This window comes from Nothobranchius furzeri, chromosome 4, assembly GCF_043380555.1.
Source record: "Nothobranchius furzeri strain GRZ-AD chromosome 4, NfurGRZ-RIMD1, whole genome shotgun sequence".
NCBI classification, from domain to species: Eukaryota; Metazoa; Chordata; class Actinopteri; order Cyprinodontiformes; family Nothobranchiidae; genus Nothobranchius; species Nothobranchius furzeri.
In genome coordinates this window covers 83974074-83986781 of record NC_091744.1, presented here as the reverse complement: position 1 = coordinate 83986781, position 12708 = coordinate 83974074, and the positions used below count along the sequence as shown (strand labels likewise).

The window sequence follows — 12708 nt, the reverse complement described above, 5'->3', positions numbered from 1 at the left end:
TGCTTAAAACTCTTTTAGTCGCTGTTTAATATTTATTAAAGAGATCAGAGACATTTAGTCTGGCTTCAGTAAGGATTCAGAACTCCTTCAGGTCATCAGGACGACACTCTGATCCGGTTTCAGCCTGTCGGGTCTCAGTTTCACGATGGTTCCGCTTATGTCTGCTAACCTGCTGTTGACTGGAACGGCCATAGCAAACAATTTCATGTATCTTCTAGAGCTTATCTCCAGGTCATGGTGAAGAGGACAAGCCAGACAGAAAATCTCTGTTTAAGGGTTCGTCCTAACCCCGACCTCTGTGACCTCACCTGAGCTTCGTCTAACGACCGAAACAACAAGATCGCGGATGGAAGCGGCCAAAACGAGTTTCCTCCTCAGGGCAGCTGAGCTCAGCCTTAGAGATGGGGCGAGGAACTCAGACATCCAGAGTACAGCCGCTCCTTTCGTCGTTTAAATCTGTAATCTCACAAATCGTGATCTTCCTGGATGTGGGAGAATAAAACCTTCATAACTTCAGATTATCAATGTTCTTCCTGCTAACGTTAACCCGTACGGAGTCCCGTCCTGTTCCATTCTGCATGAGTTTTCTGAATCATTAGGTGACTTCTGCAGAACTCGGATGTGTTGAATCAGAGGAGCAGATTAGGATTAGACACTGATGGATTAAAAATGTATGAACTTTGTTGTTTAAATGCTGTAAACTTGTGAATTCAGATTACCTAGCTCAGTCTTAAAATCCATTCCATCGTTCTTCTGTTGACACATTTCCCATCATCCTTTTGGGGACTTCTTTAACTTTAGTTCCTTCTGTTTTTGTTTTATTTTTAACTTTGTGAGCATCAGAAAAACGACTTAACCTGCATCATACCATCTTAACTGATGGTTAAAAGCACAATAAACTGTATTTTAGGTCTTTAAATTAGTTTTTCAGCTGTATTCAAATATTTTCTTTTCCTGTTTTTGTTTTCTGAACAAGATTTTCCTTGGAGCAGTTTTTCTGTTGACGACACCAGTGCACCCGTTTCAGGAACTAGAAGTGAGCCACATCAGAGTAGAGCTGAACACGGCAGGTTTTAGAGTCCTATTTCCTGATATTTGGTGATCTCACCTCTGATTGGCTAACAGCAACATGACTCTGCCACTGACTGTGTTTGCTCTGCAATGTTGATGTTTTATCTCCACAGATAACACAAACCTGGAGGAGTTCTGCTGTGTGGTGGAGTTCCTAATGCTAATTGTTAGCTTCTACTAGTCGAGATGTTCTCTGCTGTTTCCTGGACGCTAAACCAACAACAGCTTCCCCGTCATGAGTCCAGATGGGTGAGTCCATGAATGTTAGTGACGGTGTGATGTAGATCTGTCAGGATTTTCTAATCCTAGAGTTTCACCGTCTGTTTTCTATCAGAAGTTACTGCAGGAGATAGGTGTAGGAGACTATTTTCATGTTCAGACTGCATGAGACACTCAGAGTGACGCGTTAGAACCAGAAATAATCATTAAAAATATTTTTTCAGTGATCCACACCTTTACGGCGGCAGCTTTGGTTTTGGTTGCACACAGACTAGCTGTTAGCTCATCAATCGTGAAGGGTATAAACATAATTTTTTCAGATGTTTAATAATATAATCCTTTGAGGTGTTGTTTACCATCATTACTAATTAGATTCAGTTCTGCTGTGTTCAATTCAATTCAAGTTTATTTATATAGCGCCAAATCTCGACAAGAGTCGTCTCAAGGACCTTCACATAGTAAACAGTCCAATACAGGTCAGTTCATTAAGCCAATCAGTAAAAGGTTTCCTATATAAGGAACCCAGCAGGTTGCGTCGAGTCACTGACTAGTGTCAGAGTCTTTACAGCAATCCTCATACTAAGCAAGCATGCAGCGACAGTGGAGAGGAAAACTCCCTTTTAACAGGAAGAAACCTCCAGACGATCCTGGCTCAGTATAAGCAGCCATCCTCCACAACTCACTGGGGATGGAGAAGACCGAGATATACGCACGCACACACGCACACACGCACACACACACACACACCAAGTAGTGTTTCTATGCTTACATTGTGATTTCTTAGTAAATATTCTATTTGGTGAGAGATAAACTTTATTGTATTTATCCTAGTGAATATAATTGAATCCGGACCGATACGGAAGTCTGAGTAATTGAGTAACCCACAGAACATGGTTCTCCCAGAGAACATGTAAAGGGACGTGTTACTAAACTGTAACCCGAGCCGTTCTGAGTAAATTTTATCCTCTCATCATTAATGCAGCACTTCACACAAGAGCCATCAGGAAGCAGCGATTAAACACAAGAATGCATGAAAATGAGACAACTGGAGAGTCAGCGCGTGTTTAACACACACACACACACACACACACCTTTAGCTGTCAAGCTCTGCAGGTTTCAAGCATGCAAACTATCTCTCACGCGCAGGTCAACCCAAACATTTAAATGACACGTCAGTTAAGCTGAATAAGTCCAGACACAAATCGAGTCTTTTCTCTTTATTTGTAACACTTCAGCAGTCAAGTGCAGTTTTCTACGGGGCTGCCACCGTGGACGTGAGTTTACTTTGGCAACTTTTCTAAGTAAAAGCAGTCTGAAAGTCAGAGAGGAGCCCACACTGTCCCTGATAGGGTGACATAAGACGGCTACGCGGCGGGTCATTTGTAATTATGACATCACAACATCCTGACAAAACTGAAAAATGCTTTTACAGTAAGGATGAATCCCAGATCCACTCCTGTCCTGATGCCGTTGCCTGCAGGTCTCAGAGGAGCCACAGAAAGCTGCTTCGCAGCAACTTTTCTCGGCGCAAAACGTGAACCGCGTCTTAAAATAGTTCTCCGTAATGTGGCTGTGTTCAGATATGCAGAGGCTGTGGGATTCCTACATGGGCCCGTTTCAGCCCACGGTCCAGTTTCACAGGTGTTTGTGCAGAAGGACCCTAAATCACGCTTGTTTCTCTAAATAAGTGGAAGACTTTTCGTTACACTTGTGAATAAAAAAAGAATGCATTGTTACAGAGTCTAAAACGTCTCGTTTTCCTCGTGTTTACATAAATATGTTTGTGCGTTACACAAGAACGTTTACCGTCCCCCTGATAAAGGAACTTATTGTGACTGGAACCTCGGTGGAAAGTGGTGGTCGAGTAAGAAGCTTTACGCGGAGCCAAAGCCCCTCAGAGCGACCAAACGGGACTCTAACAGTAATCCATACGCAGATTTAAACCACATTCACTCATGATTCTCGGGGAAGCTTTTCTCCTTCCATCAGACGAACGCGGCGACGTCATCAGACTTGGTTTAACAAACCATGAGATTGTAAAGCTGTGAGCAGTTAGCCAGCAGGAGCATCCAATCAAGGATCCAATTTCAGCTCATTATGAAGTTTATGGATCTTAATCCAAACAGAAGATGTCTTTTTTTTTTTTGTTCATTTAAAACCATCGTTGCTGCTCGCAAGAAGGATTCAAATGTATGTGATTCATTGTTTCTTCGTCCAAACTTTAGATCCGCGTTTTAAGATTCGATAAATAAACATCCTAAAGTAATTTTTGGGTTTGTTTTTAGGGAATTTTAGCTTCGCCCTGCGATGGACCGGCTCTCTGTCCAGGGTGTACCCCGCCTGATTCAGTGGCGTGTCCAGATCTTTTAAAATGGGGTGGCCCAGGTGAGGCACACCTTTGTGCATGGGTGGCACCAATGGATATGCTTTTTTGTTTTTAACCCCCAAGCCTTTTGTGGACAATGAAAAGCCTATTTAAAGGTAAATTAGTGTGGTGGCACCTGGGGTGGCCAATCAGATTCCAAGGGTGGCATGTGCTACCCCAGGCCACTCCCTGGACACGCCCCTGGCCTGATTGCCCGTTGACTGCTGGAGATAGGCACCCCCACCCCCCACCCGACCCTGCATGGACAAGCGGGTTCAGAAAATGGATGGAATTCTAGCTTCATTCTGGGTTTCCTCAGCAGTTCCCAAACTCTTCAGCTTCTGACTCGCAGAAATCTAACAGATTGGCCTCCTAAAGCACCTGGCTCTGACTATTATCTCCAGCTTTAGTGGGACAATCGCGTTTTACTTAAACGTGTCCATCCGACTCCGATGTGACCCACGTGCACGGAGGTGACATCGTATCGCTGCACGTTGTGTTTCTGGACGTAAACATGGAAGCTACGTGTATTTATTTTACCTGCAGCCTTTCACGGCCCCCAGCGGGCCTCGGCCCCCGCTTTGGGATCCGCCGCTGCAGATGATCATAATTTATGATGAACTGATGAGATTTAGCTGATTGTTTGAAATGATTCATGGTCAAAGAAATGTGAAACACTCGAAGAACGTCGCCTCACGGAGAGCGGCTTCTTTACACGATGCTAAACTCCAAAAATAATCTGATTTCGAACCTAAGTTTCCAGCTGATTTATTTATTATTTATTATTTATTATTAGTGGTGCCTCATCGTCCTCTTGACCCTTTAAACTGACTTTAAGCTGCTTTCGGACCACATATGTGATCTGGTTCTTCCTCACTGGAGACAACAGTTCAGAACTCTGAGTGTTACATTCCTCATTGAGGTCAAAGGTCAGCCGCGAAGCCTCTGTCTACTCTGGCCTGTCTAGCTTATTGTGCAGTGACTACTAATAGAAATTATTGCTTCAGAGTCACGGATTGTGTTTTTGGAAGACGGTCTCCGACCCAACACTGATTCTGCGGCCCCTCCGCTCAGAGCCCGGCTACACCAGCGATTCACACACAGGCGGGTTGTCGGAGTCCTGGCTGTGCATGGAGCTCAGGCCCGTGTCCGAGTCCTCATCGTTGGTGCTGCAGGCCTTGGACAGACCTCGAGCCTGCTCCACCCAGCCGCTGCTGCTTCCCTCCGCTGACCCCGGGTCAGCTTCAGCGCTGCTGGCACCCGGCTCTTCCTTGCCATCATCATCATCATCAGTCACCTTTTGGTTTGCTTGCTCCTTCTCCATGGTTTCCACCTTGGCCAGCAGGTCCAACAGTTCACTTTCTTTGGTTTCCCAGAGTGCCAGACTCAGGTCCAAGTCCCCCCTCATGGCATCCAGGTCTGTCTTCAGCCTCAAGCCGATGTACAGACTGGTGTCCAGCTGGGTTTTGAGCCTCTCCTTGTCCAGCAGCTGCTCGTCCTCAGCATCTGCTTCCCCTGACGCGGAGAGAGGAACGTCCTCCGTGATGCTCTCCGCGTCCTGCGCCGCTTCCGCTCCTTTCTCCTCCCGCAGCATCCACCTCTGGTTCAGCTCCTCCTGGATCTCCCCGGTGATGCTCTCCACGAGGGCTTCGCGCTCCGTCAGCTCCTCCTGCAGCCGGACCACCTCCTCACAGCGGCACGCGTACTCCTCGAACTGCGCCAGCACCTCTGCGGTGTAGCGCGCATCTTGGCGCTCAGCTTTGCGCTTACAGTCCGAGGGCGCAGGAGCGTCCGGGGACTCCACCATGTAGGTGTCCTGCACGTAGTTCACCCCGTGCCTCTTGATGCGGTCAAAGTGGACCTTAGCCTCGAAGCGCTCGATCTCCCGGTCCAGTTCTTTGATCCTCTGGATCTGCTGCCGGATCGTGTGGTCCTGGGAGATCACCAGGTGGACCAGCGTCTCCATCTTCTCCACGGAGCCGTTGTCCTTGCACACCTCCTGCTCCTTCTTCCTGTTTATTTTGTCCAGCTTCCTGAAGGCTTTCCGAACGATGCGCCTCTGTTTGTCCTGGGACAAGTTGGCAGCGGCGGCCGCGGCGGTCCAGCACGTCCTGGCGGTGCCCTTGAGCAACCCGCCTGGGCCCCCACTGTCTCGGCTCTGGACGACCCGCGCCTCGGCGCTGCGTGGTCCGTTGTTGGGCAACGAGGCGTCGTTCTTCAGCAGAACGAAGCGGACGTTCTCCTGCTCGTGCCCCCAGGCGCTCCAGAGCCGCAGGATTTTGGTCTTGTTGGGTAAAATCCTCTCGAAGCCTCTCCACTTCTCCACCAGGCAGTAGGACTGAGGCGAGCCGGACAGCATAGCCGCCGAGACGCCCTGCTGCAGGTTCTGGTCCTCCAGCAGAACCTTCACAACATCGGCGCAGGTGGTTCGCTTCGTCAGCCCGGAGACCAGCTTCTCCTCCCGGCAGACCCAGACCGAGATCTTCCCCTCCTCCGGCTCCATCTTCAGACCAAAGCGAAGTTTGGAGTGAGTCTTCAAAACAAGCGAAGTGTTTTGAGTTCAGAGTTGTGATTCCGTCTGCTGAGGAGACATTTCTGCGCTCCAGCCAGTTAAGTTCTGGTTCAGGCTGAACTTCGCGCGTCTCTCAGCGCGTTAAAGCTTTTCCATGAAACCACCACATCCTTGCAGAGACCCCGTTAGATCCGGTTTCACACCGGGTCCACATCCCCGTCTACCCCGGCGGATCCGTCTCAGTTCTTGCGCGCAGCTCCGTCCGGTGCGTCAGGACGCGCTGCTCTGAGCGCGAACCAGACAGGAGGCTGCTGTATCCTCCTCCTCCTCCCTCCTCTCTCTCACTCCCTCCTTCTCCCTCAAAGTGAAACTGAGAATCATTTTTCAGCCTCCAACTGTGGCTTTGGTTCCCTCTGGCTTAAACTTTCATGTTTTATTAGAATAAACCTCATCCTGTTGATCAGTGAAAGTAGGAAAGCGTCCAAACTTTCACCTCTTGGCTTGAAAAAAGAAAAGTTCCTGTATTTTATTATTTTGTGATCTAGTTTGGTGAGAAAAAGGTAAAGAAAACTTCTACTTCAGTTGTTAGGAATTCATGTTAAGTTTTGGGGTTTTTAATAACTCAGATTATTGAGCTTAATTCTGACATTTTTAATTAAAACTCTTGTTGCAGGGATTTATCTTGTTTCATGTCAGGCCAGCTGGGTGTTGATTTAATTATTTGGCTCAGTGTAGTCACGTTTATTCACCTCAGGTGGACTTTTCAGCGTTGAGGTGATGCTTTCCGTTTAAACGACCCCAGAGAGTCGAGTCGTCGCTCGGCATGGCCGGCTGCAGGATGCATTGTTCCACAGTTTTATCTCTTTAATCTCCACTTGGCTGAATATTTTTGGCTCAGCTGCACTGACTAAAGCAGAAGAAATCCATGTTTTACACTCTGTAGAGTTTTTATAATGTCTGGCTGCCTAAGCTGCTGTTACACGGTTTGTGTGGCTGCAGATAGTTTAAAATGTTTAGCTGTGTGCGCGTGTGTGTGTGTGTGTGTGTGTGTGTGTGTGTGTGTGTGTGTGTGTGTGTGTGTGTGTGTGTGTGTGTGTGTGTGTCAGGAGGGGAGGGGAGCTTGCATGTGTATATTACCGTATCTCTTTAGCATGTTTGTGTATCCTAACCTATGCTTAGGCCAGGTTTGTTGGTTAATTAGCTGCTTAAAAACACACACACACACACACACAGGGCGAAACGTGAGCATGCATGCACATACTGCACTCAGACATTCAGTGTGTGCGTGCACATAATCGGCGTGCATTACAAACACAGGATTTGGATTAAGGGGATTGTCTGTGCTACATGTGGGATGTGAGCGAAAGCAGAAAGTTTCTGTTTGTGTTCCTTTGATCTCATTTCCTGTCGGGTCACACAGCGTCTGACCTGCAGCTCTGATATTAGCCGTCAGGCTCGATTCCTCCAGTCTTCATTTAATAAATGTGAGCATGTATGTATTCATCATGTTTAAAGTCAGTCAACATTCCACTCTTCGGCGCAGCGCGGCTACGGTGGCCCACGCGCATCAAAAAGGCTACGTGTCAACAGCTTCCAGCTTTCACTCCAGCCATCAGGATCAGGAGCGCAGCTATCAGGGATTCACCCACGGTGTGGGGTGGGGGGCTGTGATACATGGCTCTCGGGGAGTGGCGGTTCACATTGAGCAAAAAACACTGGTTGTCGGTTAGCTGCCGGCTAGCGGAGGAAGCTGGAGCAGGTTGGGCTGCGAGAGGAGGACCTGTAGGAGAAGCGTTGAAGTAGGACTTTGGCCCTGATGTGCTGGGACCGGATCGGGAGCTCTAGAACAAAGAAACGATAAATGAGCGACTTCAGTTAAGCGAGCGAGGAACCTAACCGCGTGGAGGCCGGCGTCCAGCTAATGGCGGGTGCTGAGACTGACGTGATTAGCCCACTGAGAACAGCAGCGGCGTTTGTTCTCCTCTTGGTTTGGCCGACTCTGTGCCGCCCTCCGCTCTTTCAGGTCACATCATGTCAAAGTGCAGAGCATTATACCTTTTGTCCCTAAACGGCTACCATATTTAAAGCTAAGAGTAATATTTAGAATAAACGCTGGTGAGAAATGGTGAAAGTACAAGTTTGTGTATGGTATACACGGAACAATGGTAAAGGAGTGCAAATATTACACACTGTGCCTTTAATGATGGATGTTTAACAGCGGTAACTAGTTAGTAATAAAGTGCAAAGGCTTAAATAATGATTTAAAAGTAAACCAATAGAAAACTTGAGACCTAGTTCTAATAAATGAATGAGACCATCATTCATTAGACTGTGGCGCCCTCTGCTGGTCAGTTTCACTAATGTGTGAACTCACCTAGACATTGGTTTCTAAGTAAATCAGGTTGTTTGTGTTTGTTTATGCCTGAAATCTAAAAAAAAAAAAAAAAAAACTTTGGAATTTGTACCTTTGTGGTTTTGGTTATTCCTTCGTAAACCTCTGAAAGAGAACGAGGTTAGACGAGTGTGAAGGTTAAAGCAATCTCTTCTTAGGGGAACTTCCTGTTGCAGTTACAAATCTGCTGTGTTCGTCTCTGCAGGGACCAGATCAAAGACGATGCAGGAAGAACAGATCAGGACTGAGAGGCTTGGAAGTCCCACTGAGTTTGGGGTTCCTAAAACGCACCGTGGAGGACACCAGGTGGGTAGAAGCATCTTAACACCTGACAACGGAGGCCAAATGAGCAGGGAAGCAGAAGCACAGTTTAGAATGGACCATTTATTTAAAGTGAATAGCGAATGCGTACAAAGTCTCTACAAAGCTAGAAAATATCTAACGTACTTTTAGCCATGAGGAGGAAACGTTACAAGCAAAGATCAGACCCTGTGCAGAAGCAACACACGACTAGCTCCTGGATTTACTAAATGTGTTGTTTTTTCTCTTCACAAAATAGGATGAACATTAGAATATCAAAGATATACACAACATCTGTAATAAAGGGTATTGTCACTTTTATGCAAAGCACCTTATTAAAAACTCTCGGCACCGGAGAGGAAAGATTCAAGGCCATTTCGGAATCCATTACAGACGGAAAAGAGGACTAAAACCACCCGACGCTCACAAACAAGACGACGTTAAGAACACAGACCACGCTGATCGAGGAACTCTGAAAGCGAGCTGCGCTCCGAGGCTTTTCTTCTGACGGTCTTTGGTAAGCAGGGCTCGGTACCGTCTGCTGGGTCAGCGCTCACGCGCTGATGCTCGGGTGTCTGGACCAGAACTCCTCCGGGGTGGTTCTGGGTTGAGATCAGACCTCGCCGCTCGTCTGGCTCCAGCTCTGAAGCTTCTGAACGCAAACCTGAGTTATGGGCCATTCCCATCTGTACCGGGTAGCCCCAGTCGGCCCCAGCCTGGCCCGGTTGATTCCACACATCCTTGCCTTAAGCCCATGTGGGCTGATTCTACCCACCAATCAGAGGCTTGCTCTAATGGAAGGTGTGAATTTGCTGTCAGCAGTGGGTGTGTTGGACCTGGTCGGCCTGAAGCAGACCCCCTCGAAGAGAGCTGAGAATGAGCCTTGGTTGGCCTGGAAAAGTACCAGGCCACCCAGATATGTAAACAACCTACGCTACCCGGCCCGGGCCGACCCGGTACAGATGGGAATGGCCCAGTAGATCTTCTGTTTTATGCAGACGGTGCTTGTTCCCACCAATCTAGTCTGGCCTTCAGGAATCAGATTAAGGAAAACGAGATGCCTTAAATATTTTATGCTTCTTTCGTATTTTTCTGCCTAATTATCCCAGATCCACACGCTCCAAGGTTTAAAGCCATTTAGTCAAATTCTTGCTTTATTTCACGAAAAAACGTGTTTAAAGTAGTTTCTGTATCAAGTGCTTTGTTTAGATGGAAGTTTGGTTTACTTTACCATCAGACTTCTTTAGTAATCTGAGAATTGAGTCACATTTTAAGACGAATCGGTGTTTTCCCTAACCTATGAAGCTGCTGCCTGTGGTTCGGCGTCTAGTTTTTAAATAAAAAACCAGATAAAATCACCGCTTCGACTTTATTAGATGTGAAAAGAACAAGAAAGCATTCAGCTGACCCGTTTAGTTAATCCAGAGCTTAAAAGCAGATTAAATGTTAGATTTTTGGATAATTAGCTAACAGACACCAGTGAACTGTCTACCTCCAAAGGCACTTCATGCTGCTGAGACCGACACGGACGACTGCTACAGGAGATGCCAGCCAGCCGCTTTTTGGTTTCAGACTCTAATCTGGAGGAAAATGTCTGAATCCTGCAGGAGGAGGTGCTAAGGCTTCCAGTCTGGGTTAGGATTTAATCCCGTCCTGTGTGTGATAGTTTTTATTTAATTCACAGTGCTTCTAAAGAGGACTCGCAGCGGGACGTTCAGAGTAACTCTCGGATCTCTCCCTCTCCTCGTCGGGAATGCTTTCAGCCCAACCGGAGTGAAATCCACAGGATTATAACTTCAGTTTCAATCTGGATGAAGAGTCACCGGCTTCACATCAAGGTATCTGGATCTAAAATATAATCTGTCCCCCAAGTTCATAAGAATTTTTGTTTTTTTTAGAGAAAACTTACAAAAAGGTAAAAATTCAAATCTTTTCTTTGGGACAAAACTTAAATTTGTGCGGTTTCCAGCGTCTCTCTGTACAAATCCACCTCTAAGACACAACAACGCAGAAACGTCACGTCCTCCTCTCTGGTTATCGGCGGTACACCGGGTCTGACCTTTGCCGTCCCGACGTTCAGATCTACTCAGAGAGAGAAAGAAACCACGTGGAGTCGGGATGATTCTGATCGGTCTCCATGGCTGCGCTGTCACATCCCAGAGAGGAAACAGAACATCAACAACCCGCCCGTTACGGCGTTCCTTCTCTCGTGAGTAGCGGTGAACGTGCAGCCACGTCGTGTAGGGATCTGGTCTCCCCTCCAGCGTCTCCACCGAGCAAAGGTCACGCGGGGTTACTCCTTGACTAGTCGATAGATGTGATGTTGTGCTCCGTGATCGTTGTTGGAGACCTCAAACACACACGCCATACACAGCAAGGTCTCCTGTGTTGTTTGTGTGGTGGACAAATTCATAATTTCATGTAAATTGTTACAGAAAGCTTCCTGAACAGCCTCTGTTTGAAGAAATAGCAGAGATGGGAACTGTGGCATCAACAAGTCATCTCCATGCGGTTTTTGTTCTGCTCGGCAACAAAACCAGGTGATTTCAATCAGCACAGTGAAGGAACTTGACTCAGTTGCTGAGCAGAACAGAAGCAGCACGGAGATTTCCCATCTCTGCTGCTTACAGCTGTGACCCTGAGCAGGATGAAATGCTTTTAAAAACAGAAGTTAAATGAAATACCAGGCGGAAATGGGAACTGTGGCATCGACAAGTCATCTTCGTGCTGTTTTTGTTGCCGAGCAGAACAAAAGCAGCACGGAGATGACTTGTTGATGCCACAGTTCCCATACCTGAAAAATAGCTTATATTAGGGCTGGGCAATGATGCTAGGGCGCTAATGCTACGATGAATGAAAGCTAACAGCAGATGATTTAGAAACTTCTCCCCAACGTTTGATCAGCTGTGTGGGCTGACCTCACGCTGATAAAACCGATTTATCGCCCAGACATGATTCAGACTGATGCTCTAAGAGCTCCATAATAACATTTTAATGTGTAAAGGTCTTGACATTTCTACTGGGAGAGACCAGCCATTATTCATAGTAATGGTTTGGTGTGTTTGTGTAATTAGTGGTATGTAGCGACGGGTATCGAATTCCATAGTACCGACCGAGCACCGATTCACGTCATTTGAAACGGTGCCTCGTTTCGGTACCCGTCCTTCATAACGAGAACTTGCCAAGACAGCTGCGCAAGAGCGTTACGTTGGTCGCTGAGAGCCAGTTGTAAACAGAGCAGCATGGTAGAAAGAACGCAGGCTAAAGCTTGGGTCCACTTCACTAAATGTGGTGGGTAACTGGGTGATGATGAAACCAGCGACAACGATCTAAGTGAGACATCCTCATCTTAATCTGCTCCGGTAGGTAAATAAAATGTTTAAGATAACGTTAGCTTGACATGTTAGCTTCCGTTCCGCTAATGGTGCGTTCACTTTCTCCTCGGAACTCTGAATTTCTGACTAGAAGAACATAAACGCGCTCTAAAGTTTGGCTTCACTTTACTAAATGCGACGGGTGATTGGGTGAAGATGAAACCAGCGACAACGATCTAAGTGTGAGGCGTCATCGTTTTAATCTGCTCCAGCAGCTAAATAAACTGTTTAAGATAACGTTAGCTTGATATGTTAGCTTCCATTGTTATCAGCTAATGGTGCGTTCGTTTTCTTCCCTGAAATTCTAACTTCCCAGTAGGAAAAATCAAATGAAAAAGGACGGCAAAAGGAATGAAGATACACAGTAAATTTAGTTCACAGTAAAGATGTTTGCTTCAGTTTAATTATCAGCTTATAAAACTACAAGGACGATGTTAAAATACTAACAGTTGAATGTTATTTATCGTGATATTTA

The 12708-nt window shown here is 46.7% G+C and overlaps 2 protein-coding genes across 2 annotated transcripts in view; both read right to left on the bottom strand.

Moving 5' to 3' along the window:
* Positions 1 to 1678: 1678 nt before the first annotated feature.
* Positions 1679 to 6480, bottom strand: LOC107389210 (ras association domain-containing protein 10). The gene has a single exon (XM_015965230.3). It carries the CDS (start codon positions 6156 to 6158, stop codon positions 4737 to 4739), a length of 1422 nt encoding a protein of 473 aa, XP_015820716.3. The 5' UTR covers positions 6159 to 6480; the 3' UTR covers positions 1679 to 4736.
* Positions 6481 to 8923: 2443 nt separating this feature from the next.
* tead1a (TEA domain family member 1a) overlaps positions 8924 to 12708 on the bottom strand; it is a 58941-nt gene continuing 55156 nt past the window's right edge. The window contains exon 12 of the mRNA XM_070550533.1: positions 8924 to 11311. Within this exon, the coding sequence (XP_070406634.1) occupies positions 11153 to 11311 (159 nt within the window). The 3' untranslated portion in view covers positions 8924 to 11152. The remainder of the gene's footprint in view (positions 11312 to 12708) is intronic.

Excerpts from the sequence above, each read along its gene's own strand:
- LOC107389210 (XM_015965230.3), bottom strand. The coding sequence starts at position 6,158 with ATGGAGCCGGAGGAGGGGAAGATCTCGGTCTGGGTCTGCCGGGAGGAG.